At 41.1% G+C, this 26,354-nt stretch overlaps 3 protein-coding genes across 5 annotated transcripts; 2 read left to right on the forward strand and 1 right to left on the reverse strand.

Annotated features, from left to right (window-relative positions):
• The first annotated feature begins 1,496 nt into the window (after nt 1–1,496).
• ndnfl (neuron-derived neurotrophic factor, like) lies at nt 1,497–11,158 on the forward strand. The gene is made up of 4 exons (XM_056394641.1): nt 1,497–2,140; nt 4,825–5,077; nt 6,903–7,027; nt 9,043–11,158. Exons 2-4 carry the CDS (start codon nt 4,899–4,901, stop codon nt 10,491–10,493), a joined length of 1,755 nt encoding a protein of 584 aa, XP_056250616.1. The 5' UTR covers nt 1,497–2,140; nt 4,825–4,898; the 3' UTR covers nt 10,494–11,158.
• A 1,117-nt stretch (nt 11,159–12,275) lies between these two features.
• On the forward strand, nt 12,276–15,365 carry LOC130181630 (dnaJ homolog subfamily C member 9-like). The gene is made up of 5 exons (XM_056395988.1): nt 12,276–12,611; nt 13,808–13,948; nt 14,306–14,560; nt 14,826–14,912; nt 15,001–15,365. The coding sequence occupies exons 1-5, from the start codon at nt 12,438–12,440 to the stop codon at nt 15,100–15,102; spliced, it is 759 nt and encodes a 252-aa protein (XP_056251963.1). The 5' UTR covers nt 12,276–12,437; the 3' UTR covers nt 15,103–15,365.
• A 400-nt stretch (nt 15,366–15,765) lies between these two features.
• Nucleotides 15,766–26,293, reverse strand: fam149b1 (family with sequence similarity 149 member B1). 3 transcript variants are annotated; one of them, XM_056395986.1, is made up of 16 exons: nt 25,778–26,291; nt 24,478–24,594; nt 23,754–23,898; nt 22,878–23,026; nt 22,561–22,704; nt 21,599–21,760; nt 21,295–21,476; nt 21,045–21,187; nt 20,129–20,197; nt 19,438–19,550; nt 18,885–19,109; nt 18,068–18,191; nt 17,708–17,833; nt 17,467–17,548; nt 16,657–16,794; nt 15,766–16,479 (listed from the first exon to the last, which is right to left on the reverse strand). In XM_056395986.1, the coding sequence occupies exons 1-16, from the start codon at nt 25,822–25,824 to the stop codon at nt 16,397–16,399; spliced, it is 2,049 nt and encodes a 682-aa protein (XP_056251961.1). In that variant the 5' UTR covers nt 25,825–26,291; the 3' UTR covers nt 15,766–16,396. The 3 variants fall into 3 exon arrangements, 2 of the variants coding, with proteins under 2 accessions (XP_056251961.1, XP_056251962.1); XR_008829613.1 differs by lacking the exon at nt 17,467–17,548 and having other exon boundaries at nt 25,778–26,293; XM_056395987.1 differs by lacking the exon at nt 20,129–20,197.
• Nucleotides 26,294–26,354: the final 61 nt, after the last annotated feature.

Below are 26,354 nucleotides of genomic sequence, written 5' to 3' on the forward strand. Positions count from 1 at the left end.
ATAGCCCTACACTGAAGTACCTGGTGAATGAGTGAGAAAAGGCCCCATCACAGAATGGAAAAGTGGGAGTTAGCACACAATGTGGCGGGCCTCCTTCTCTTTTCCTGATGATATTGATTAAAGAGCTGAGGAGAGAGAGCACGGTACATGAGGCCCACCATTGTGTGGAGACGAGAGGGCTGGGTGGGGTTGGAGAGGCACTGATATGAATGCACCCCCAGTCCTCTGAGATCTACACTTGACCCATAGGTGGTGGACATAAAGCCTTCAATATGTCTGTCCTGTATACACGCTGTATAAATAGTCTCCGTCGGGTAGATTTTCAGTTCATTACACTGTGCACTGTAACACGCAAGGGTGCAGGTTTTTAATTTCAACTCCATGGGCCAGTGGATTCACTCTGGATCAAGTACTAGCTACTGAGGATAGCTGACAAAATGCAACAATTTCCCCTAACTTCAGCAAGACTGAAATCAATTATATAAAGATTCATCTCAAAAAGTTTGCAGAGACTTACAGATTAACAGGAATAGTTTGACCTTTTAGGAAATAAACTCATTTCCCTTTTTGCTGAGAGTTAGAGTCATGCCTGAACAATAAATATGAAGCTAGTGATGGTTAGCATAGCTTAGCACAAAAACCAGAAACAGGGGGAAACTGCCAGCCTAACTCTGTCACTTCCAAATATAGTCTGATGCAGAACCCCCCATAAAAACACAACTTGTCTTTTCTTCCTTTGAAGCTAGAAGACCTGAACCCCAAATCCAGGGAACCTCATATGTAAAGTAATGAAAAGTAAAGAAATTGAATCCAACCAACACCCTAAAATCCAATGAAATCCCATAGGGATCACCTGTCCACATTTGATAGTATCTAGTATCTAAAACCTGTAGCTAAAATCTATACCCTACATATGAGCTCTGTTTAAGGATACAATAAAGGATATGATATAGTAACACAAATGAGCAATGAAGAAACACAAGCTGTACTGTGGACCCTCCTTTTCATTGTTTTCAATTTTATATCTTTAGAAAAAGCTATTCTATTAATATAATTTAAAAAAATAAAGGTCAAATTAAAATGTTTTGTTGCACAAAAAAAATTTAAGTTTTAGAAACATGTCAATAGTCCAGTTTTCCTCTTTATATTTAACACGGTACTGTTATTTGTTTTAAAGCCAGCGAGCACATAAATCCATTAAGTGGCTGAAAGGCCATTCTTCCATTTAAACATGTTCATTTCGAGGCAGTCTATTCACCTGATTGAACAAGAGATAGGGGCACAAAGACAGCACAACCTCTAGCATGCTGTCTGAAGCCTTCTCCTAATACAGATGTTATCAGAGCAGCCAGAGAATGGTTAATGTATTTAACTATAACATCACCTCCCCTTTACACTCTCTCTCTCCCTCACTCTCTCTCTCTCTCTGTCCTCATCTCCACCCCCATTCAGCAACCTCCCCGTCAGCCCCCTCACACTCACCCACTTGCTCCCTCACTCTCAGATTGCACATACAGATACACAAACACACACAATCACACATGAGCCCATTTGAATTGCAAGTGAGATCTGTTCACTACCAGAGGAGGTAAACAGAGGGAACAAGTGAAAAGAGCAGGAGGCAGAAAAAGAGTGACAACAGAGGCCAAACAAGAAGAGAAGAGAAGAGAAGAGAAGAGAAGAGAAGAGAAGAGAAGAGAAGAGAAGAGAAGAGAAGAGAAGAGAAGAGAAGAGAAGAGAAGAGAAGAGAAGAGAAGAGAAGAGAAGATCCAGGCTTCACTGACCGAATGACATTCACACGGTGTTTAGCAGGACAAGCCTCCAGATGTGAAGGACTGAGAGACTGAGAGAAAGAGTGAGAGAGCCTGGGAAGCTTTGCACCACACCAGGGCACACAGCAGCTGGGACAGCCCTAAAGGGACACCTGAGCCCTGAAGAGACACCTCCTGAAGTCGGGAGTGAGCAGCACCCCATGGGAGAAGGAGTCAGTGGAACACCCGACAACAACCTGCTGTCGCTCCTCCTCTCTTCGCAACCGGCTCTCATCCCCCTCTCCTCCTCCTCCATCCTCACTCCCTCTCTCATTTGATCCCATCCCTCACTCCCTGCACCGGAGAGGGAGAGCGTGCACTGAGAGAAGGTAAGGATGCATGCATGCTTGTTGTTTTCCTTGCAGAGCATGTGTGTGTGTGTGTGTGTGTGTGTGTGTGTGAGTGCGTCAGCATCTCAAATTTCAACAGGATGTGTAAGTCAGCAACTTGTTTCTTTGGATCAGTTCTTTTTTGAGTGAGAGCGTGTGTTGGTCTCTGGAGGGTTTTTAAAAAGCCGAGACTGATGCACGGTACTTTTCATTTGTTGCAGGATGGTTTTCATCTTGACAGTGTCACATTTTTGCACGTTTGACGGCTGTGTTAATCTGTTACCTGTGTATTTTATCGCTCACTGTGTCTGTGTATTCTCTCTGACAACCACAAATTCCCTTCTCATTTGAAAAGAAAAGTATGACTGTGCAGTGGGGCAGTGATCACAGAGAGAGAGTAGACATAAAGTATGTATCAAGAAAGGGCAGGATACTGTATAAAAGTGTGTGAGGGAGAAACAGGAGAATGAGAGATGCAGGCACAAAGGGACACTGAAAGTAAGGAAGACAGGAGAAGGGTTAATATATTTGAATATACATGCAGCGTGGTGGAAAATCAGCCGTAAAATCCTATCAAGTGCCATGGTCATTGCATGTTACCCTGCCATCATCTCATCAACCCCCACCATGAACCACAGGCCAGTTCTTTGCCCACAGTAGTTTGGGGGGACAACGGATCCTGCAGGGACCACCCCATGCCATTTAATCTGTCCCTGCCCGCAGATAACAGAAGGCAGATGGTCCTGCCAGAGCACAGGGAGATAGAAGATAGCTAATACAATGTGCGGACAGATAACACACAGCACTCAACCTGTCCCTCTGAAACTGAGCCTGCATCAACTTCTAAATAAGGCGGCCAAAAGAAGTGAAAAGCAGACGGGAAAAGAAGGGCAGAGAAAGAAAGAGAAAGGAAAATAGAGCAGGGTTGAAGTATCTTTAATTAATACCCAAACAGTATCCAAAAAAATGCAGTCAGTTGACTGTCTGGGATAAACATAACAGACATAGAAAACTCATCTAAAAGAAAAAAAAAGCTGAGCAGATAGTGAGCGGGACCATCAAAGTCATGAGCTCCTGTGTTTAAAGGGGAGTGTGTATTTATTTATTGAGGGCGGTAGTTAAGTTCACTAAGCTCCCTCTCTCTGTAAGACCCAGTCTCTTTTGCCTTATGAAAATTCAATTGGCCGTAATTTGCTGAAGAGCTGTATGCATATTTTATCAGCAGTTGCATTTTGAAGAAACAAGCCCGCCAAGCTTTTTTGTTTCTTCATCTTTATCAAGTTTGAAATAGGGGGAGTTGGGGGGGGGGTGAAAGGGTCTGCGAGACTGTGCTGCTGCCTGGTAATATGTGGCACATTAGAACCCATTCGACACGGGGGCTAAAGTAAACACCAATCAGCTTCATGTGTCTGGCTAAAACAGAAACAAATTCATTGCAACCATTTTGCATAGCAATGTTTCTTTTTTTCTCTGATTCCAGCTCTCTTCTCTTCTTTCTCCTCTTTTTCACTCTCTGTCTCCTTCCCTCTAATTACTCTAGGATCCAACATCCTCCTCTTCTTGCTCTCCATTTCCACAGCCCTCCCTTCCTCAGCCTCCCCTTCCTCCCTCCCTCCCATTTCAATCTGCCTCTCTCCCACTGCATGTCTCTCAGTTAAAGCTTTATGGGTCGTTCACTCCCCTCTTTCTGTGCAAGGATAATGAGCAGGCGCCTCTGTGTGACTTTGTAGCTGTGCAACGGTTTGCGAGTTTGGATCTCAGAGCGTCCCGGGGCCCAAAAGACTCAGATGTACCTTCTGTAGACGCCTCCATGGTTCCACTGTGATTGTCATCTGATCTATAGGGCGCAGCGCTGACATAATACACCTTGTTAGAGGCAAGCGGGGAGTGTGTTTGTGAAGACTGTGACTTTGAACAAATGTGTTTTCTCTGGGGAGAAAGAAGAACACTGAGACCTGTAGTTATTCTGTTTACTATCATTAAATCACCACCACACACACAATCACACACCCATATACAAGTACATGCATGAAAAAAGACGGGAAACACTAATAGAGTGTGAAAGAAATAAAATAAAAGACAGGATGAAAGAGAGATACAGACAAAATCTGATACAAGTCCCTCTTGTTAGACTTTGCATTTATGTATGCTGATTGGATTTGACTGCATCAGAGCACCTCCAGGTGTTGTTTGTGTAACTCTCCCCACATCAGTATGGCGTCCCTTTCTCCTGATAAAGTAGCGTTAATACCCATGATGAAAGATATTTGGAGAACAGACCCATTTGAACTCCCCCAACTAAAAATAGAAATGTAGATGTAAAGGCATCGACTTCAGAGTGATATTAGCAACCCACTTCACACTTTGAAAAGTGGTGCGATGGGTGATTTTTTACAGTGAGTGTCAAGCTGTGCTACACACACATCCCAGAGTAATATAGCATGGCAATTTCTTTTCCCCTGCATGAATAATTCTGTCTGAATAGGATAGGATGTTTCTTCATATCAATGAATCATCAGCTGCTACAGCTCTTTAGTGTCTGTGTGAATGGTACTGTCGAAATTTAACTAAGTGTGTTTGAGTGCATTACAGTGTGTGTGTGTGTGTGTGTGTGTGTGTATGTGTGTGTGTGTTGCCGATGGGCTCTGATTGATGTTCTTGACCTTTCCACCATGCGTTTACAGAGCCTGGGAGACATCCAAGACGTGGTGACTGAGGAAAGTCAAAGAGTGAAAGAGACGGAAAGCAAGAACCCGCGATGGCACTAATGTCCCTGTCCTGGTGTCTCGGCACAGCCTTGGCGCTGCTTTGTGGCTCATCGTGGCCCCAGGTGCATTCATCTCTGGCACCTGAGAATGAGGTACCACTTCGCCCCACCACATGGTTACCAGAAGGAAAGATCACCTCTATAACCCTCCCCAAAGGACGAACTCGCAGGTAGGGTTACAGATGGGACAGGGGGATGAAGCAATAAGCATTTATGTGGGCTGCTTTTTGCCATTAGAGTTGCAACCACTGATTATTTTCAATATCGATTAATCTGTTGATTATTTTTTCATCTGGTTGATTAATTGTCTAGTTTAGTGACTTCCAATTAGGAAAAACACACACACACACACACACACACACACACACACACACACACACACACACAAAACAAAAAAAACACTAACCTCAGTCACCTGTAACACCTGACCATGATGTGCCATGATCAATGATGGAAAAAAGTACCCAGAGCTTGTATCACAGTGTAGAAATACTCTGTTACAAGTAAAAGTCATCAAGTCAAAATTTCACCGAAGCAGATGTACAAAAGTACAAGAGCTTCAAAATATACTTTATGAACTGTCAGTAAAAGGTAAAAAGGATGACAGGGTACTCATCTGACAGGCCTGTGAGTCTTATGGACAGAAAAGGTTGGGGACCACTCTTGACTATATAAAGTCGGATAATAATGAATAATACCTACCACAATTTACCTTAGCCCGAGGTCTTCAAATGGTTGGTTCTGTCTGACCAGCAGCCTCAAATCCAGAGATATGAAAACAAACAGAGAAAATCAGCGGAGCCGGCACAAAATCATCCCAACAGGAAATTCTCGAAACAGTTCGCTTTGCTGACTTCTGGTGCTAGATTAAATAATTTTGTAAAACTCAACATGGCACTACATGACTCCTTCACATAAAAGAAGTATAGATTTGTCCTCATTTGCAGTTCATTGAAGACCCGTGAATACATCTTGAGGCCTGCTCATCAATTCTGCCCTTGTTTGCACTTCAATAACAAGTCACCAGCCATCCCCCAACCACCTTTTTTTGGAGACAGGGGCTGATTCCAGCACCACTGTAGAGAGAGTGAGAGGAAGTGAAGCCCATTTGGCCTGAACCCGACACGACAGTGCCAGCGCTTCCTTTCTGAAACTGGGAGCTGAAAATTGCGAAATGCAATCTCCCTGTGTGCCGCAGTCTGTCCACCGGTGCAGTCATGCAGAACCGCACGGCAAATAATGGAGAGAAAACACTGATTCAGAAATTAATCACTCTATTAAATAAGCCGCAAAGCGCCCTTGAGAATGACAGTGTCGCACATCTGTTTGGAAACAACCACCATCTGCACAGAATCATGAATAATGGTGTTGGTATGGAAGGAGAACAAATATTTATTAACAAAAAACCACGCACTTACTTCATTTTCTTGAAGGGTAATTAACTGTGAAGAAATGACATTTTACAGTTTAGGTTAAAAGAGACAGACGTGTTCTATTCAGGCATCTTTGTGGTTGTAAACAGCTTAACATTGACTTAAAAGTTAAAGAACAGTGATTATTTGAATCTGATCACATCACAGTGAGGGACATAATAGTTTCTATGCTAAGCACGATCCCAGATAGTTACAGCAAACAGGCAGATATCCATCTGAAGCTGTCAATGCAGCCTTATCATCTGATGCTCAGGTCACCTCTCATGATCTGCTATCAAATGACTGATCAGCATGTAGGCAAACGGAAAGACAGCATTTGGCAAATGTTTGAAACAGCTGCAACGTTGAAATTGCCAGGCTTTAGGAAAGAAAATTATAACCAGCCCACCGTATCTGCGAATCATCCAGCAAAATGAAAGAATGTTGCACAGTATGCACCGGAAGATATCTTGTCTTCTCATCCATCACCTTGCAGCTGAATGGAAACAGGATGTTATCTTTTTGACTTTCCCTGTGAGGAATCAAACAGCTTCTTGCGGTTATCTCCGGTGTTTCTCCGCAGGCTATACTTCACACTGAGGAAGAAGGCCCCGGCGCTGTCGGTGACCGTCAGCCCCTGTGACCTGCCCATCGAATGGAGCTTGGCTGCCCGCACCCTGAAGGACAAACCCCTCAAGAGTCCGCAGTGTGAGTGGACCAAAAGACCACAACCTGCACCTTCAGACACCCTGATGATCACCACTGCATCTGACTAAGCCAACACAATTAATAAGATATTATCATCACTACATCACAGATAGGGAATTAGAGGAGGACAAACACTCTAATCTGACTAAACTTTGTATTTGTAGAAGAGAGTTTACTTTCTGGAACAGCTTTATAGCCAGAACTGGGAATACATATCATAGGTGAGGATTATCAAACTATTGCATGACTAAAAGGAAAACATTTTCTGATAGTTTTTGTATTGTTTGTTTGACTTTGGATATTTGCAGCCTGGAGGTCATAGCTTTAATTTACCACTACCATTTTATCACATTTATAGAACAATAAACTAACTCTATAATATCACTGCTGAGGCCCCTGTATTTTGAAAAGCACCTAGTGGTCACCAAATTTCTTTATCACAAATTCTCAGGCAGATTAAAACAGATATTATTTTTTACCCCACATCTTCTTATCAGCACGCTCTATCCATTTGCTCAAGTTCAAAGCATGGAAAGAAGCTATATATTTTTCTAAATACCACCTACTATCTCTGACAAGGACACGAACAGTGAATGTTATCATATCTGGCTGTCATATTGTCATAAATTTTCTATGAGGATTTGGATTTTAAAATCTCGTAAAACACGCACACACATAAAGATAAAAATGACCGCCAACTCTTGATTCAAACATTGAATAAACAATAAAATCCAACTGCGCTCTTAGTCTGCAGTATTTTGTGCTTAGCAAACCAAACTAATCAGATGAACTCAGAGGAACCACAGCACAGCAACATTACATAGTGGTTTTAAACTAAAGTCGGGGCAGTAAAGTAAAGCTCAAAGTGATCAAATTTCAGGCGCAGATTTCTGGATAACCAAATACGTCTTGGAGTTTTTCATGAGCTCTTTTTCCAGGTTAAACAAGCTCCCCTACATGGTAAAATAACATTATGAAGTTATAAAATGACACATGAATCATTCAGACCCTGAGCTCATGGGTCCCCATTGCCAGCCTGAATTATTCACTTTGATTCTGTAACATTTGGTCTCATTTGAGGAGCGATTTCTCATGTGGAGCAGAGATGAACAGTGGAGACGAGTGGTGACGGGTTTTTTTTTTCGTGTTTATTTGCCAGTTGCGTCATTCAAGTGAAGAGTGTGTACTTCAGAATGAAAACACTTTAGGTATGAATGAAAATACTGGCAACCATATTTTGAAGTGGCAGTTGACATTTTATTTATTTAACTGTTCATTCATTAGCTGCTCAGTATTTTTTTTATTACAGCCAGGTTTGGTGTGCTGGGTAGCTTTGTTTATTGTTTAAGTACTTTATGCAATGTGTCCTTCAACCCCCAAAATCTGAAAAATGAAATACCTTGTGTACTTCTACACAATTATGATGCTGCTCTACATTACAGAACTGTGTTCACATCTCACACATCCACACTATAATTAATAAACTGTTTTCCCAGTGACATTGTATATAAATGTAATTTCTAGGAGACAGGATTGGTGTCCACTGGTAGCCTGACAACCTCATGGTAACGACAAGAATCCAGCAAGTTTTTATGCTAATCTAAATTAATTCCCTCCAAGTGTGGTGTTGATCTTCTCATCTAATTCTTAGAAGACAGTTCATGCGTTTTTTCCATAATGTCAAATAGTTCCTTTAAGATGAGCAATTAAGAGCCTGGTGTGGGATGATTCATTCTTTTGTGATATCATTAAAGAGCCCCCCAGACATATTTTATAACATATGAAAGTTTTCTGCTTTTAATGATAATTTGTGTCTGGTTTGCCTGAAGTTTCCACAAAAAACTTCAATTCACTTGTTAAAATTTGTAAAATCAACATCTGGCCTAATCATTCTTCCTAATTTAAAAATCCAGAATCTATAGAGATGCAAATATGTTTCTATCAAAAGTATAACTGCTGGTTGCACTGAAAAGTCCATTCTCAGAGTTTTCTTCTCTTTTTTCCTTTCTTCACAGGGAGCACCAAAAAGAGCATGCCTGAGGTGTGGTGGCGAGGTCCTGGGACTGAGGAGAAAATACACAGCTTCACCGGCAATGTAGTAGACACCTACAGGGGTCCCTCCCATCCACATGCTTCCATCTACATCCTGAGGCTGCGCTCCAAACAGCAGAACACCAGAGCTACAGTGTACCTCCACGAAGGCCTGGGACCCTCAGGCACCTTCCCCCTGCTCCCAGCTGACCCTCGAGTTCACACATTAGGAGTAGGCATGACCAGTGTCACCCTCAGCTGGCCGCCCAGCGCCTCCATTACCGGCCTGCCACACGCAGAGAAAAGTTATGATTACTGCGTCCTCGTCAACTCTCAGAAAAACTACCCCAGCCTTTGTGCTGCCAGAGAGAGCATGAGGAAAGAGAAAGACCAGAGACAGGAAAAGAAAGAGAGGAGGAGGAGAGTGACAGTGTGGCCAATTTTGAAAGAGTGGTGGTGGCAGCAGTGGGACACTTATCCTGAACCCCAGAGTCCAACTTCATCCATCACTGATGAGTATGCTGATCTGCAGTGTGTGTGTCAGGGGACAGAGAGTGTTTGCACTGTCTCTGAGCTCCTGCCTGACACCCAGTATTACTTTGACGTCTTTGTGATGGACAGGCTGAACGGGACCAACATGGCGTACAAGGGGACATTTGCTCGGACACATGAGGAGGCTCGGCCGGCGATCATCACGCTAAGAGAAGGGGAGCTGAGGTGGGTGACTTTCCATGACAGAGGCTCTAACTCAGAGCAGTTCTTCACTTTCCGTCCTCGGGGCTGGCAGCAGAGTGGTCTCCTTACCTTGCAGAGCTGCGGTGGGGGTGAAAAGGTCAAGGTCACTGTGTCCAGCAAAGGTCAGGTGTTGACCTCGCAGGCTGTGGGGGGAGATTTAGTGCACATTTGGCTCCAGGGAAGTCCTTCCTATCTTATCCACTTAGAAAGAGAAGGAACTACCACAAGCCAGATCCCTGCTGCTACAGATCTAGCTCTGCCAGGAGGTCTGATGGCTTCAGTCAAAATGCAGACCTCCTCGGCTTACCACCGCAGAGGGGTCCCATCTCTGCCCTCCACCTTGCAGATAAAATCTTTCAACCGGTTGCGTGGTTGCAACAGTGTCACACTGGCCTGGATGGGCACAGAAGAAAGAAGTCTGTACTGTGTGTACCGCAGAAAGCTGGGAAACCGTGAAGCAGAGGCCGGGGGAGTATCAGCTCTAACTGCGCCCTGTCTGGGACCAGAGTCCCGCTCTGACACCGAAAGGGTTCTCTGCAAGTATTTCCAGGAGCTGAATCCTCGGCGGGCCGTCACTACGGCTGTGATTGGGGGCCTGGAGCCAGGGATGGCCTATGTGTTTGATGTCTATCTAATGAGACGCTGGGGGATCCCTATCAAGTACGCCAGCAAGATGGTGAAGACCAGAAAGGAATGCTGAGCTGCCGCCCCCTGCAGGAGGTTTTTAGACTGTCCCAGTTTAAGGGAAAATGCCATGGACATGCTGTAAAGACTGACCATGAGAACGAAGCCATTTGACTGTTGTGGAGAGACTGTTATCATAACAAAGAAATCTTCCCTGGAGGAGCAATGGTTATATTCAAACTCCACTTGCATTACACATGCAAGTGGATGGAAAGCATATGAGAAGGATCTGCACACCAGCAAAAGTTCATAACATTTACAATACAACTCTCGTGCTTTTGTCATTTTGTTTTTCATTGTTGATCATGATGATGATGTGCCAGTTGTCCAAGTGCTTATTTTGTGTCTGAGTACAAAGGACAGATGAGGTTTGTGATGACAGAAAGTCAATACAAAAACAACAACAGAGACTGTGCCAAATATGCAACAGAAACAGATGGGGCAATAATTGGATAACATCTGAGACAGGGGGGTTTTCAGTGTATATCTGCAGTGCTGCATATTGTACAGGCTTATAAACACAGATGGGTGCAATTTACAGATGCTTAGTTCAAAGTCAATGTGTATCGTTGTGTTCTGCTTTCGCATGAAGCAGTGAAAAATACTTAGTGACTTGCCTCATTGTCTTTGATGTATTCTTGTGCTGCTTCGAACGCACCAATAAATACTAGGGTATCTGTATGTTCTTGACTGAGTGATGCATGTATTTAAGCTGGACTGTCAAATTAGATTTTCTTGCTAAAAATTGTTTTCAGATAGCTACCACGTTTACTGTAATAGATGAGGCCTTGCACAGTTCAGTGCCATACTAATTTGTGACATTTCTGTCTAAATGGTGTTGAATTAGAAAGACTCAGGTTAAAATATTACTGCTAAAATATTCTTCCAAACTGAATGACTGTGGCTTGGAGTGGCCCTGCCTCATCAGTTCATTATCTGTACTTCAGCTGCCAAGTAATTACTTATTTATACTCACTAAGTAGTGAATAAAGCCCCATAAGACAGTGGTTAAAGTGCATCAGTATAAAGTCAAAGGAAATGCAGCTGATTATAATGACACTGTAAGGTGTTAAACTATATTCAGTTAAGTTCGGTTAAACATAGGTTTAGGATTAAGAGTGTGAGTTTAAAATGGAGTCAGGATCAGGTTTTTAAAAAACATAATAATTAATATTATCAATTAATAATTAGAAGTAGCATTATCAGAGTCAAGAGGAATGCTTATACCTATATATCTCAAAAAAGATTGGTAAATAAAAAATAGATGGAGAAGAGTTGCAAAACAATTTAGTAATTCGATTTTTCCAGAGACCAAATTCTATATCTGTTTTACAATAAAGTTTTGAAAGTTATTTTCCCCCAAAATCCTTTTTTTAATCAAGTAATAATAAAGAATTTTTTTTATTTTTTTTTAAGTGATAAACATTGTGAGAGAAATTACAATCAAGTCTTATGGAAAGGAAAAGCAAAATAGAAATGACAAGAACAACAAAAACTAAATTAAAGAAGAATAAAATAAAATACATTAAATTAATGAATACAATAAGCTATATTAAAGGCAGATTGATTTTTAAGTGTTTTCAAAGGTGTATAAATTATTGTGCATATAGCTACTCTCTTTGTCTTACATTACAATCATCGCATTTACAATAAAATCGATCTTAGGATCTTTAAATTCAAAATATATGAAAATAACATCCGTCGCAGGAAGTCCGCATTACATAGTCTGACGTATTCAATATTGGGAACCAATAAGAGGCCGTCTGTGTTTGTTACGTAAGCACGTCTCTCTACGTACGGATGTGCAGGAACAGACCAGCGCGCCAAATCAACACAGAGAAAGCAAAACACGAGAGTTCTGGATAATAAACCAATAAATTCGGCTGTTAAAACGTCTTCTAGACGCTTGAGAGAAAATACTTTACCGGATAAAAACTCTAATTAACGTACTTCGGTCGAAATGGGTTTCCTCGAGAAGTGCCAAGAGCTCTTCAAGACCTCAAACCTGTACGAGGTGCTGGGCATCAAGAAAGAGGCCACCGAGGCAGAGATCCGGAGGAGTTACTACAAAGTGTCGCTGAAAGTCCATCCTGACCGGGCTCCCGAAGACCCGCTGGCCACAGAGAAATTTCAGGTGAGCTGTCAAGCAGCGCACACACTTAAAAGTACCACTACACTAATGTAACATACTCCATTACAAGTAAAAGTCCTGCACTCAGATGCTACTGAAGTAAATGTACAGAAGTGGTATCAATGGTAAAAAAAAAAAAAAAAAAATGGCCGCTGTCAGTGATTATTATTGTTATTATTCTATGTGACATTTTAGATAACTGAGGCACAAATTAAGCATGCAGCATTTTACTGTTTATGTTGAACTGGTTTTAACTACCTTATAGTCACCTGACTGTATATAAAGGAGTTCAGGCTCCTACTAAATTATATTATCTAAGATTATTATATGTAACAATAAGTAATAAATAACGAGGAACTATATATCAGTATAAAGTACAATACTTACCGTTGAAATGAAACAGACTCAAAGTATAAAGTAAGAAATACTCAGTTTAAGTGCAAGTTCCTCAAAATTGTACTTAAGTACTTAAGTAAATGTACATATTTACTTTCCACTTCTGATTCTGCATTTGTGACATTTGTGTGGAGTGCAGAGAATGCAGAGATGTTTTTGAACATTGTTTTCCCACTAATAAATCAGCCAAAGCCCATGATTATGGGCATTTTGGATGAAAGCTGCAAGTATTTATTATTTTTCTGTTGACCAGCTTATCAGCTTATCGTTTCAGCTCTAAACCAAATAAAAATCAGAGAAAGGTCATATTGATAACATCTTTTGTAATTTTAATAGTAATTTCATATCACAATATTGATATATTATACTGTATATTGTGGTATGCCACATTTTCTTTAAAAACAACTGAGAAACTGTATAGATCTGTGACTTTTGGCGTATCCAATGAATTAAATACCCGAGAGATAGCACTGAGGCGGCAATCTCGTTTATCTGCTATTGCGAGGTAAAAATTGCTGATAGATGACAGCACTGCCCATAATGTGCTAACACAACCACGGATGTGGATCAATGTTTTTTTTTCTTTTAAAAAATTTGTATAAAAAAGTTATGGCAAAATTTGGCCATTGACTAATTTCTAATGTACCACAGTATATATTGTCACCTAAACATAACATATATGCGGCTTTTAAAAGCTTATGATAACTAATGCCCTCAGTGCACCATTGGTGCAGCATCTCCACATCAGTGAGCGATGCAGATGTGTGAAAAATTGATTCTCACCTGACTCTTTCCCCCTCCAGGTGTTGGGGAAGCTGTATGCGGTGCTGAGCGATAAGGAGCAGAGGGCTGTTTATGATGAGCAGGGAGTGGTGGATGAAGAGTCTGACACCCTGAGCCAAGACCGCTGCTGGGAAGACTACTGGAGGCTGCTCTTCCCTAAGGTATCAGAGCACAACAGGGGTTTTCTTTTCTTTTTTTTTTAACTAATGTGACTCAATAATGAGCCAAACATATTTCTTTGTCTTCACTGTTTGTGTTTTTCTGGGGATTTTATGTTAGATGATATACAGTACTATAAATGGGGATCAAGGTTATTGAGTTATTGCATGATAAAACAAATGTGAAATGTACACAGGGTTAACGGTGGATTGACACAAACATAATATTTTTTTGCTAGTTTTATCTGTTGTAGTATCATAGAACTACACATTTACATGATTTTATAGCCTTGACCAGCAACTGTCACACACCTTTTATTTGTCTTGACAACCTGCTTTGCCTCTGCATCCATGTCCTAGATTACAGTGCAGGACATCCTTGAATTTGAGAAGAAATATAAGGGCTCTGATGAAGAGCAGCAGGATGTGATCCAGCTGTATGTGCAGCACCAGGGAGATATGGACGCCATCACAGCCTCGGCTCTGTGCTGCTCCCAGGAAGACGAGCCCAGGCTCTGCAGCATCATCCAGGCTGCCATCGAGAGCGGAGAGGTCACAGCGTTCCCAGCGTTTACTCAGGAGACTGAAAAGAAGAAGAGGTCTCGTAGGAAGAGGGTGTGAAGCCACAAAATTTATTTTTCACAATTTTCTCTCATGTGATTGTTGGATGGCCCAAAGATGCCACTAAAACCTTAACATCTTATATTGTTCAGTAACAAGATTACTCTATTGATTCAAATGTAAATATAGCATGAGGCAGTGAGAAGATGTATACCTGCACCAGTCAAGCGTACGCTCACACACAGTATCTACACACAAAGCACTTGGCTCTAATATCTTTCAGCTTTGTCCAGTAATGTGATTGCATTTGACCTTCCAGGCTGACAGAGAGCGACAAGAAGCAGAAGAAATGCAGAAAGAGATGGGGCTCGGCGATGAGGATGACAGTCTTGTGATGATGCTCAAGGTAACAAATGCATGTACACATGTATGTAATTGACAGCGGGTTGTTTGTTTTTCTTCTCAATAACTGTCCCTTGTTTCTTATATTCCAGCAAAGACAGCAGTCCAGAGAGAACAACTTTAACAGTTTCCTGTCTGACCTGGAAGCCAAATACTCAAAAAAAAGTGGGAAATCTAAAAGAGGCAAAAAGTGAACAGCGTAGCGTACAGGCTCTGGTTGTAGCAGATAAAATGTGTGTAAATTGCAGCAGATATCGTTCAAACAAACAAAAGAAAAACTTACGCCTGCGCTTACTGCTCACTTTTGTGTACCTCCTCATGAAACTGTCCTTTATTTGGCCTCAGTAGCTTTTTTTGCCACGTCTATTAAAATGTAATTGCATCTTTTATGTATTGTCATTTTGTCTTTTGTTGTCAATCTTCATAAACACAAATAAATTCATATTTATATACATAAGTTGTACACGGCTTTTTATTCTCTTGTATAAAATGGAATCAAAGAAAATGCATTGAAGAAAAACTTTGATTTTCAAGCTTTGTCACCTTTGTAGCATGGCTGTCGGATATATTATTTTAATAATAATGAATGAAGGGAAAACTACCCTTTGTGCAGTAACCCTGATGTTACGTGTCAAAGCATCCCCTCTTGGCTTTACTCAGGTCATAAAGATACATTTACATCAAACAGTATTCTGTACAGATGAGGAATGAATTCCCTCAGGTATTTACAAACTGTTTCATGTACCTGCCTCTTGTGTTCATACATTATCTTGAAGTGTAGTAGCAAAAACGTGGGCTGCAGAGATGTTCTGCCAGTGCTTCTATTCATCCACCACATTCCCTCTTCTGGTTTATGATTGGAGCTGAGCCTTCATGGAGAGAAAGGCAACCACAAACTTTCCAGGTGGCTCCTCTTGTTCTCTTCCCTGTGTGCAATGATATGCAATTTAAGAGGCTCTGGGTTAATCTGGGTCTTCTTTTTTTTTTTTTAAACAGGGTGGTTGAAAATTGTGTCCTTATAAAAGATACAGTACCAAACTCTCTGATGTAGCATCAGAGAGGAAAAAAGTGCTTTTTTTATCTTCTCTATCCCTGTTTGGATTGATGTGTTATTCCCTGCATAGTCATTTACCAGTACAACACACCGCAGAGGATAATATACAGTACATTCACATATAAATATATATACACAATCACATCGTACATTATCAGATCATACATTGTATAAATATCTACACGTACAGCTCATGCTGTACATGTAGATGGATATACTGTTGACAGTTATTTGTGTTTGGCAGCCACATAAGCTGATTTCTGAAATACAAAAATAGGCCTCTAACAAAAACTTCACAAAGCAGCATAATATGACAAAAATATGCTACTTGAGTTAGACAAAAAATGTTTAGTGGGCACAGATGCTGCAGAGCGTTGCACTTTGTCGTGCTGTATAAAGATGAATGGCTGGAAGATGTGGAGGTTGGGGGCAAACTACAAGCCGGGTCTGCTGGCTCTGGACGCGATGCCTCCCCGAGTGTAAGACCGAGGATGGACTGACACAGGCACCAGTGGAGCTGTAGGAAATAGGAAGGAATAAAAATTTAAAAAAAAAGTTGATGAACATCCTGACTTTAAAACATTTTACCAGTACGTAAATCGTACTTGAAGTCAGCTGCTGCAACCTCTCACATTCATAGTTTATCTGAGGCCTAAGTGTGGAAGAATTTCATCAGCCGCTTTAATCTACTGACCTGAGACAGGGGCCTGTGGGTCTGGCTCATCTTCGTCTTTGATAGGCGAGTGCCCCAAGGGGTGGTGGGAAAACGAGTCCAAGAAAGATGAGCTGCTGATGCCAAGACTGACGCCGGTCACACCGATTCCAAGAGAGTCTGGTGGAATGAACACATGAATAAATACATATGTGATCAAGTGATGCGCTAAAAAAATCCCTCTTACACAGACACTGGGTACATACAGTACAAGCACAGGCAAAAAATTAAGTAACACAACACTGACATAAAAAAACAGGGGTCTCGGTACACAGTATCATTCATTTGATCAAATAGAAATGACAAGTTAATTAAAAAATACATCCAAATAGTGAGTCAGCTATAATACCTAAATATACATATTGTGACTAAATGTGAGTGAAAACTGTTGTACTGTCTGAAATAGATAAACAGGTACATGAATGAATAAATTGATTGAAATAGCTATTAGCAATGGAAAAGCAGTTGAATACTTGGCTAAAAGTAAAGGATAAATGGTTGAAACATGCAGCCTCTGCCACTCAATTTAACTAAACGTAACTACACCAACCTAAACACTGGCAGTTCAAACAAATTTATAACATCCACTATTAAATTGAGTTTGAAATCGGCTTAAATGAACACATTTTGAATGTGAGAGGCGGCGTTGATGATGCAATGCTTTAGTTAATCTGACAGGGCTTTGGGCTGTGGGCGTATGTCTGATGAAAAAAGGTTGGGAACCATTACAGTATATCACATCCTTTTTAACAGCAACATTTTTTATTCGACTATTCAAGTTGAATTTCTGACCTGTGCCCACAGATGCTCTGCCTGGCCGCCCCTGACCAATGTTGTCCAATACTGTGAAAGAACGACGGTACGGAGTGTCCGACTAAAAAGAAAGCCAACGGTCAAACATCCTGTCATACTGATTGTACAATTCGTAACATCAACCACACCAGCTGATGACTTGGAATTATACAAGCCCTGTTGCTAAAGACCTTAACCTGATAATGGGAAAAATAAGTGTGACAATATGACAGTATCTTACCCTGTATGTGTGAGTGGTGTTGGGACGAGAGAAGACGTCCAGAAGGTGGTGACGATCCCTTGGTATTGAACTGCCAGCTTCGTCATTTATAGCACTGTGGGCGCGGTTGGATGGGCCTTTCTGACGCTGGACAGATGGACAATATGGACAAATACATAGGTTTTATGCAGTTGGTCACAGGAGTTTTACTACATTTAAAAAATTGACAATACATTTAATAAATGCTACTGTAAATGTTTTTTAGGCTGTACACATATACTTTCTATATTTTGGGATTACTGGTAGCTCTATTTAGAAAACTTTCATTTAACTGTAATGAGTCTTCATTGTCAATACAGTTGTGTTTCAGTGCTGTTATACCTGTGCAGGTTTGGACTGCTGCCCTGAGTGAGATGAATCTGGGTCCCCAGTGCTGATTGGGGGAAGGAGTGTGTTTCTGCTCAGAGGCAACAGCGGAGATGTTAGGCGGTCACTGGCCGTGGGTCTGTGGAAGAACAAACAAGTAAAGAAACTAAATAAATTCAAGTACAGATACTGTATGTCACTAACATATATTTATTTCTGAAAAGAAATAGACTGTGGGAGGTCTGTGAAAATGCACAGCTTGGATGTAAGGATAAAAAAAATCAAAGTTAGAATTCTGCTTGATAAGATACTTTTAGAAAATAAAGAACAGTTATATCTCGTTTGTTTGAACCGTATAAAAAGAAGTTTCCTCTGGTTGTCACAGTGGTGACAATCAAGTAAATGTTTGAAAATGTTTTTGTACTTCAGTCTTTGATTTTCTCATTTAACTATTTGCAAGAAAGTGAATAAGGGTATTTCCTAAAATTTCTAACTGTACCTTTAAAGAATCTTACCAGTAGATATTAAGATACAGTAGCTGCTGAATTTTACAGAAAACTTTACTTTACATGATTACTCTTTTACTAACCTAACAGATGAACTTGTCATGAACCGTAGTTCATGACAAGTTCATCTGTTAGGTTAGTATCACACATGAAACTTCTGTCACCTCCCACCCTCATTATTCCACCACACACAGCCATAAGGCACAAGTTGAAAGGGAGTATGTTTTCAAAGTAATCTCACTCTGTCTCTCCACAAGGAGCGAGGAGAGTGTAAAAAGTAAGATAGGAGTTGGGGTGGGGAAAGCTCCTGTGATGCTAAAACTCACAGACGTGTCCCGCGAATGACCTCATCCATGGATCCTGCTGTGCTGGACTGGCTCAGGCTGGGAACCAGTGGCAGGAGAGTCCGAGGAGGAGGGTTTCTGCGCCGAGCTGACTGCGCAGGGCGCAACAGCGAGGAAGAGCTCTGCTCCAGGGTTCGGCGAGGGCGAGGTTTGCTGGAGGGAACCACGCTGGAGCCTGGTCTGTGGGATGCCCGCTCCTCTGGCTCCCTGTGTAGGAGATAGTGAGAGGAACACAATTGATGAATGATGCATTTCCACCTGCTGCCAACTGGCTGTGTACTCTGCCAAACAAGGTGTTAAAATCAGGGACAAAAACATTACATCAGTCCATTTCGTTTTGCAAAATGCAATGTGTTTACCTGTAAATGGGAAACTAGAATTACCAGACATCATTGCCTTTTTTCCTTCCATTTCAAAGATTTAAATCACATATTAGGAATATGCAAATGTGTGGTGGATGTGTCATCTTTTTTGCTTTCATTTTTTCATTTTGGCACCAGTGTTCACTGGTTACAAGAATAAAATGTGTCCATACTGGTTTCTATCCAGCACAACCAGGTTCCTCTGCTGCAGGGAGATGCTGTGGATCACGATGAGGTCGTTCAGGTTGTGCTGAGTCGCCACTGCTCCAACTGGGACCCTTCCAGCCTAGGGAATGGTGTGAGATTAGGGGGAGAAAGTAATGAGACAGAAGGAAGGTGGGGGAGGGTAAGGGAGAGAGATGAAAGGTAACAGATACAAAAACACAGGAATGATTAAGGGGTCAAGGACAGAGAGAGGTAAGAGGAGACGAGACATAATATAGGAGTAAAGGCAGGTTACATAAAAAGAATTTATCTTATGAATTTGGTTAGTTATTTCCATATGTACAATACAGTATAATGTCCAAGAAACTGGTTATTTATCATGCAGTGATGTCAGGAGGGCCCCACATCTGCTATGCCACCAACCAAAACTAGTCACAACACTTAAAATGCAACAAAAGCAATAACTAGCAAAACAAAGCATTCCAACATTCTCATTGTAAAAGAAAAGGAAGATCTAAAGAAAATCAGAGTAGTTCATGTTGAAAACAAGTTGCAGTTAATTAAAAGGATAAAAGGTGGCGATGCTTTTGTGTTAATCAACAGGCACAAGCACATTTACTCTAGAGATAAAGAGAATGAGCCGCCGTGGACGGCATGCACACAACACGCCACCATTTTGGCTCTAAGTGAGTTACATACAGTGGAGGGTCTTTTCTGCTTTTTGGATTTCCGTCTGGACTTGTGCTTTGAGCCCCTTGACTTTGTATTCTTTAAGGGGAAAAAAGGCATGACCAAAGGAAGAGAGTGGATATAGAGGAAGGGAAGGAAAAATGTAAAGAACATAAAGGGAGATGAAGACAGAAATAAAAACAAAGAGAAAGAACAAAAACGAACGAACAAAAGGAAAGAAAGGAAAACAGACAAAAGAAACAAAAGGTTCACGGAACACATTGGCAAGGTGAAGGGCGAGAGAGTAAAGAGGGAAGGAAAGAAAACAGTAATACAAGTTAATGAACCAGAAGCACTGAAAGACTGAAAGAGAAACAGGCAGGAGTGAAAAACAGGTGACAATCAGGTGTGGACTGTGGAACACAAACGACTCTGAAGTCTTCAAAGACCTCACAGTTAGGATTGCTGAGCAAATGTTGTATACTCTTATCAGGCCTAAAATGATTCACCTTCAAGGTCAATTACAGTAAGATATCTCTTCTACTACAAACAGGTTTAAAATCAGGATTGCTTAAACCTGACGACAATCTATCTTTTTGTTTTGATCTACAGTGGTAATGTCTTTCACACTCTATGTGCCAGCTTGGTTTTATATTCAATTTTTTTTTTTTACAATTATCGTCATTTTCTTTTCATGTTACATATTGCAGCCATTATTAAAGTGAAGGTAAAATGTAAAGCTTTCCTTGAAATGTGCTGTCATATGTAAAAGTTCACTATAATCATCATTATTGAATGTTTTATCGCATCTGTTAAAAGCCCAAATAGGCTAATTTTTTAATTGACCTCCTGAACTGCTGACAGTGATGATAATGAAATGGGGCTCTCAGTCTACTCCCCCAGACATACCCTGGTGCCTCTCGGCCCCCCACCTCAAACCACTGACCTGGTACTGCAGGCCAGCTGTGAGCGGGGGCACCCTGCTCTGGCCAAGTTTGGGCAGCATCGTGGGCAGCGTAGCGAGCAGCATGAAGGGATTCTGGGTGTCTTGCTGCACAGGGCTCAAGTTCCCAGAAATCTTTTCATCATCTGCCAATCACACATGTATAGTCACATCCAAATACTGTGCATAAGAATGGACATTCTATAATGTATGTTAGGTCAAATGCATGTAAAATAATCAAATTCAGTTCTACTTGAGGTGCAGCATTCCCAGTGGCGTTGAACTAGCTCTTTCATCCAGCCAACCAGCTGGTGCCACACGTCATCAAACAGCAGGTCAAGAACAGCTTGGCGGCGACAGCGGTATGGCGAGATGGGGGGCATAGAGTGATGCCTCCGACCCGACTCTGAACAATCCTGCTCCCACTCGTCTTCCCTGACAGATTGACAGACAGTAAATCATTATAACCAAACAGAACAACACGTGGATGGAAGCTGAGGTTTAGATTTAGTATCTGGGAAAAGTACTGGGTAGCATGAAGAAAGTGAGTAACTCACAAGTCCCTGCTATCAAAAGCCAGGTATTCCTCCATCAGACCCTCCATTTCAATCACCTTCGGCTTGTAATGACTGCTTGAACCACTGGAGATGCCAGGAGGCCCATCCAACTCTGCTGAGGAGGACCTGATCAGTGCTGCTCTCCTTCCCTGTACATTCAACCTTTCCACCCAGACAAGAGAACACATAGTTAAGCACCTTAATAACAGAAACAAGCCCACACATTTTGTATATTCTAAATAAATAATAAATAAACTATAATCCATCTGACAACTACAAAAAGCACACAAGGAAAATCCTGGCTCAAACAAAGCTCACACTAATACACTGCATAGTGGGTGCTAACAAAATGGCCTACACATATGACTTTTCTTTTTACTCCAACTTTGTCATCTCATTTTTGAGTAGTGAGGCAGTGGCAATGCCTTCTTACAACCAGTCTACCATGGCAGCCCTAGAAGCTACTTATCTCAGCTCGCCAACACGACTTTGTCCCACAAATTTAATTAACAAGCCAGAGAATCTAGGTCACAAAACCACAGTTGGCCAGGACTCCTTTATAATTGATGCACCAACACCAGTCATCTAGACAGCCAGTCAATAGTCACTCAAATTTCTTTAAGTAATAAAAGCAACATACAGACCATAGTTTCAAACAGAAACGTCTCTCTGGGTGGAATTTTCTTAATATCAATAGGTTACAGGAGATAAACTTGACCTAAACTGTTTCTAAGCAATGACGTTCCAATGACCAATTGATGCTTATATGTTTAACATCACCATACAGAATGATATTACTATCATAAAATGCATTCTGCCTTTGTATCTCCTTAGACAGAGGTTTCACATCACAAACAAATTATCTTTAAGACCTAGCATTAATCAGGCAGTACTATAGGTTTAAAAAAAATTAAGGGAAATATACTTTGAATCTTATGTCAGCCAATGCAGTTAAGACTTACTCTGTGCCACCTCTGTCTTTCTCCTGGGACTTCACAATGCTCTCTTTGCCTGCTGATGGGCTGCTGGCAGAGCTGCCTTTCTCTGATGTACCGTACCACTGGAAGCCATCATCACTGGGATATACCAGCTGAGTTCCCAGGATCCTTAGTGACACATATACAATGAATAAATAAGTAAAATAATTATGTTTTTGTGCAAGAGTGGAATATTTTTTTTCAGGTTAGTCTCCACACTGAGCTTTAACCTTTGATCCCACCTTTGCCCTGTTAAACAAAAAGGTCAACTAAAGTTTGGTAGGAAACGGTGGATAAAATACCGAAGATGTGGGAAACGTGTGGCCCACTGCTGGCATTCATCCTGCAGCCCCTGGAGTATCCCGCCTCCGCTGCCTCTCCCCTCATACAGCTCTTTGTCAATCTCCTCAAACATTTGCTGCACCTGTCGTGACGCTGCCTTGTCGAACTCCTGTGGGACAGAAAAACAGAGAGAAAGAAACGCAGGAAGGAAAGCTAGTCATTCCTCTGTTCTCATACACCAGCTCTGTGATTGAAAGCTGCTGCTGTTACTGGCAACACGCCACCATTCTTTTTTTTTTTTTTTTTTTTTTAAATCTCACAGCAAGCTTCAACATGCATAATAATTAGCTCCCACAGCCCCATGGGATGTGTGCAGCTGTTTGCGGTCAAGCTGGATTGTTCATATGCTATAACCAAAATAACTAAAGAGAGAGACGGCGAGAAAGAGGGGAGTTGGGAGTGAGTTAGTTTGTGTAACAGAATTCTTTTTTTCTAAGAAGCAGCTTGAGGACAACAAACTAAATAAATCATTGAGTCCTGGAAAAGTTTTGTAGGACCAGCTGAGGCTAGAAAGCACAGCATAATAACAAACCAATACCCAGTGGAATCAGGCTTCGCATATACAAAGAAATAGCAGACAATCACGGAATCAACCATATGATACAGTGACTGGCTGTATGTTGTTCTATGGTTTACCACTGGCTTGTCAAAAGGTGACAACTGTTGGTAAGTAAATCAAAATCTGCCATTCAACCAAACATTAAGTATGTTTGTGGAGACTTTGCAACAGAATAACAAAGAGGATGGAAAAATTCTCGAGAACAAAACAATGTCAGACAGAGCAAGGCTAGCATCATTACTTCACATTAAGATTGTTTTCTCAGGAGTGGACTTACATCGTAGCCCCAGGAGAAAACAGAGCTCCTCTCTGTGGATATACCAGTGCCTGTGGAGCTGTGGATACCTGACCAGGACTGGTTGGAGTCTACTGAGATGACGGTGGGACAGTCAGAGTGGCCTGAGGCAGCAGACGTCTCTGAGCTACACCAACAGAATGAGAAAGTTGTGAGGTTCATGTACAGTTTGAAAAGTAATGTGTCAACATATTTCATGTTGGGGATACAGTTTCCAATCCCCCCACTTCCCACAACAAACTATCACACATACCCAGTGAATTTAACAAGTATATTCAAACAACTTTACTCTCTATGTCATAATATAAACCAGGTTTCTGTTATGAGGCTGAGGAAATCTTACTGGTGGTGGTTGCTGACATAATCGTGGGCAAGGTTTCAAAGTGGAAAATAAAGAGCAAATGTCAAAGTAATTGAATATTCTAACAGCCCGCCTCATTATTTATTCTTTTAATTGCACATCTGAAGGAGGCAATGTGATATCAATTAATCTACTGCTTCTGGGTGTCTTGTTTCACATAGTGAGATCCTTGAGAATCAGTTGTCCACTCAAGATGGTGTAACATTACAAAACACACAGGAAAGACTATGTGTATATACCAGTTGCAAGAAGTTTCATGCTGGCCTTACTCTGGTTTGCAAAGGTTTGTGTCTCTGCAGAACAACCCAGGCCTGTCTGGCTGTAGAAAGACCAGGATTCAGTTACCTGTTGTGAGTTGAAATAGCTTCCTGGAGGTCATGGAGGTAGCGCTGTGGGGTTTGGTTATCGTCTGCTTCCTCTGGGAGAGGGTGGTGGTCAAGGCTGCTTCGAGATAACCCACGACTGCACAAGAGACAGATAAAAAAAAAAAAAACATTAATAAGAAATGTGAACGTGTAATCACAGTTTGGTGGAGGACACGAGTGATGTATTTAACATCAGTGATGGCCTTACTGTTGCAATAACAACACACTATCATATAAATATCAAGCATGATGCTTAGTTTCTTCTGACTGAAACAGCAGACTGTGAAAACAGAGTGAATGTCCAAATGATATTAAAGATATGATGATGATGATGATGTTCTATATACCTCTGGTCTTTTTTCATCTTTATTATAATCCTTGTTGATGTATCAGTTCAATAGACCATATTGGTGGTTTTGCATGTCATAGCCTTTTTAATACAAATAATGTATACCTCACTTTACTGCTCACCATTTTCGAAAGCATGATATCATGAAAACAAGGAAAGGCTGTTCCTTCAAATAACAAAGAGAGTTGGTAATTTAAAAAACTAAAGTTGAATTGCTGAGATCATCATGCAGCCGGACTAATAAAAATATTATTTTACTCTGACATTCAATAGTCTGGGTTTCTGCAGGGTTCACCAAGTTAAATTGAATATTTTTAAAGAGGTGTTTAATAGCAGATTTGCAATTTAATACCAGTCACAGTGGCCAGTCATACTGGTCATGGTATGAAAGATATTAAGGAAAACCAGCAGGGTCAAAATGGCAACCAAGCGCAAGAATGTATTAACATTTTTGTCAGTATTCCCAAGCAGTATATAACAACAGTGTCTTATAATATCATTCATTAACCATTAAACACCACCTTGACCTGGATAAGCAGCAGAAACTGGATGGATGAATGGATAGATTCATTGACCAATTATAATATAAAATAACTAATTAGTCAACAACAAACTAATTAAAATCTACACATAAATGTTATATAGGAGGTCATGTCAGAGGTCTGGGACAGTAGTGCTGGGAATTTTCCAGCCTTTTTTCTTTTTTCATGTTATAACTAAGATTACTCACTATAATTCACTGGAAAAATGATTTAATTGATATTTGTAAATAAAAGACTATTGGAGGCCTTTGGGGGAAAACTGACTCACTTTCCCCAGTGTAGAATAACAGTATTCAGGCTGACAGCTACAAGAAAAGCTCGATGCTCAGCTGGTAGAGTAGGAAATCCAGTTCACTGGAGAGCCTTAATCTTTCATATTTGGTACTCACATCTCAAGTTTGTGCGATACAGGTCTTCTGTTGTATCGTGAAATCATCCTCCTTTGTCCTGGTTTTATAGGCTCAAGCCCTCGTCTGTCCTTCTTGCCTCCGCTTCCAGGACTCGCTGCGAACAGTTTGGAAGGAGGGCTGACATTTCCTCTAGTCGGCAGATAAATACACTTAGTGCAAGAAAGCTGGACAGGGCTCTGGCTACAGATGCTAACGTCGTTTATTAAACTATTTAAGTTAATGTTAGGAGGAGACTACGTCCAAAAACACGCTAGCTAACGTTAAATAGGCTGACAGATAAAACATCAAAAAGGCACGAAAAGCAATGTATAATTCCTCAAAACACATTTCCACGTAGATAAATCTTGCTACACTAAAAATGGCATCTTATGTTATGGTGCAGCAGTGTCCTATCGAGGTTCTTCTCTTAAAATAAATGAGTGTGTAACGTTAGTACAGCTAGCTACCGTCACCTCAGAGGATTTTCTTTGCTAATGTTAGCACCGCCAACAACAATAACACGGCTGTCATGGATACGCAGCTTCGTTCTCCCGTGGTCTCACGGGAAATAGATTTC

Source organism: Seriola aureovittata, chromosome 14 (genome assembly GCF_021018895.1).
Source record: "Seriola aureovittata isolate HTS-2021-v1 ecotype China chromosome 14, ASM2101889v1, whole genome shotgun sequence".
NCBI lineage: Eukaryota > Metazoa > Chordata > Actinopteri > Carangiformes > Carangidae > Seriola > Seriola aureovittata.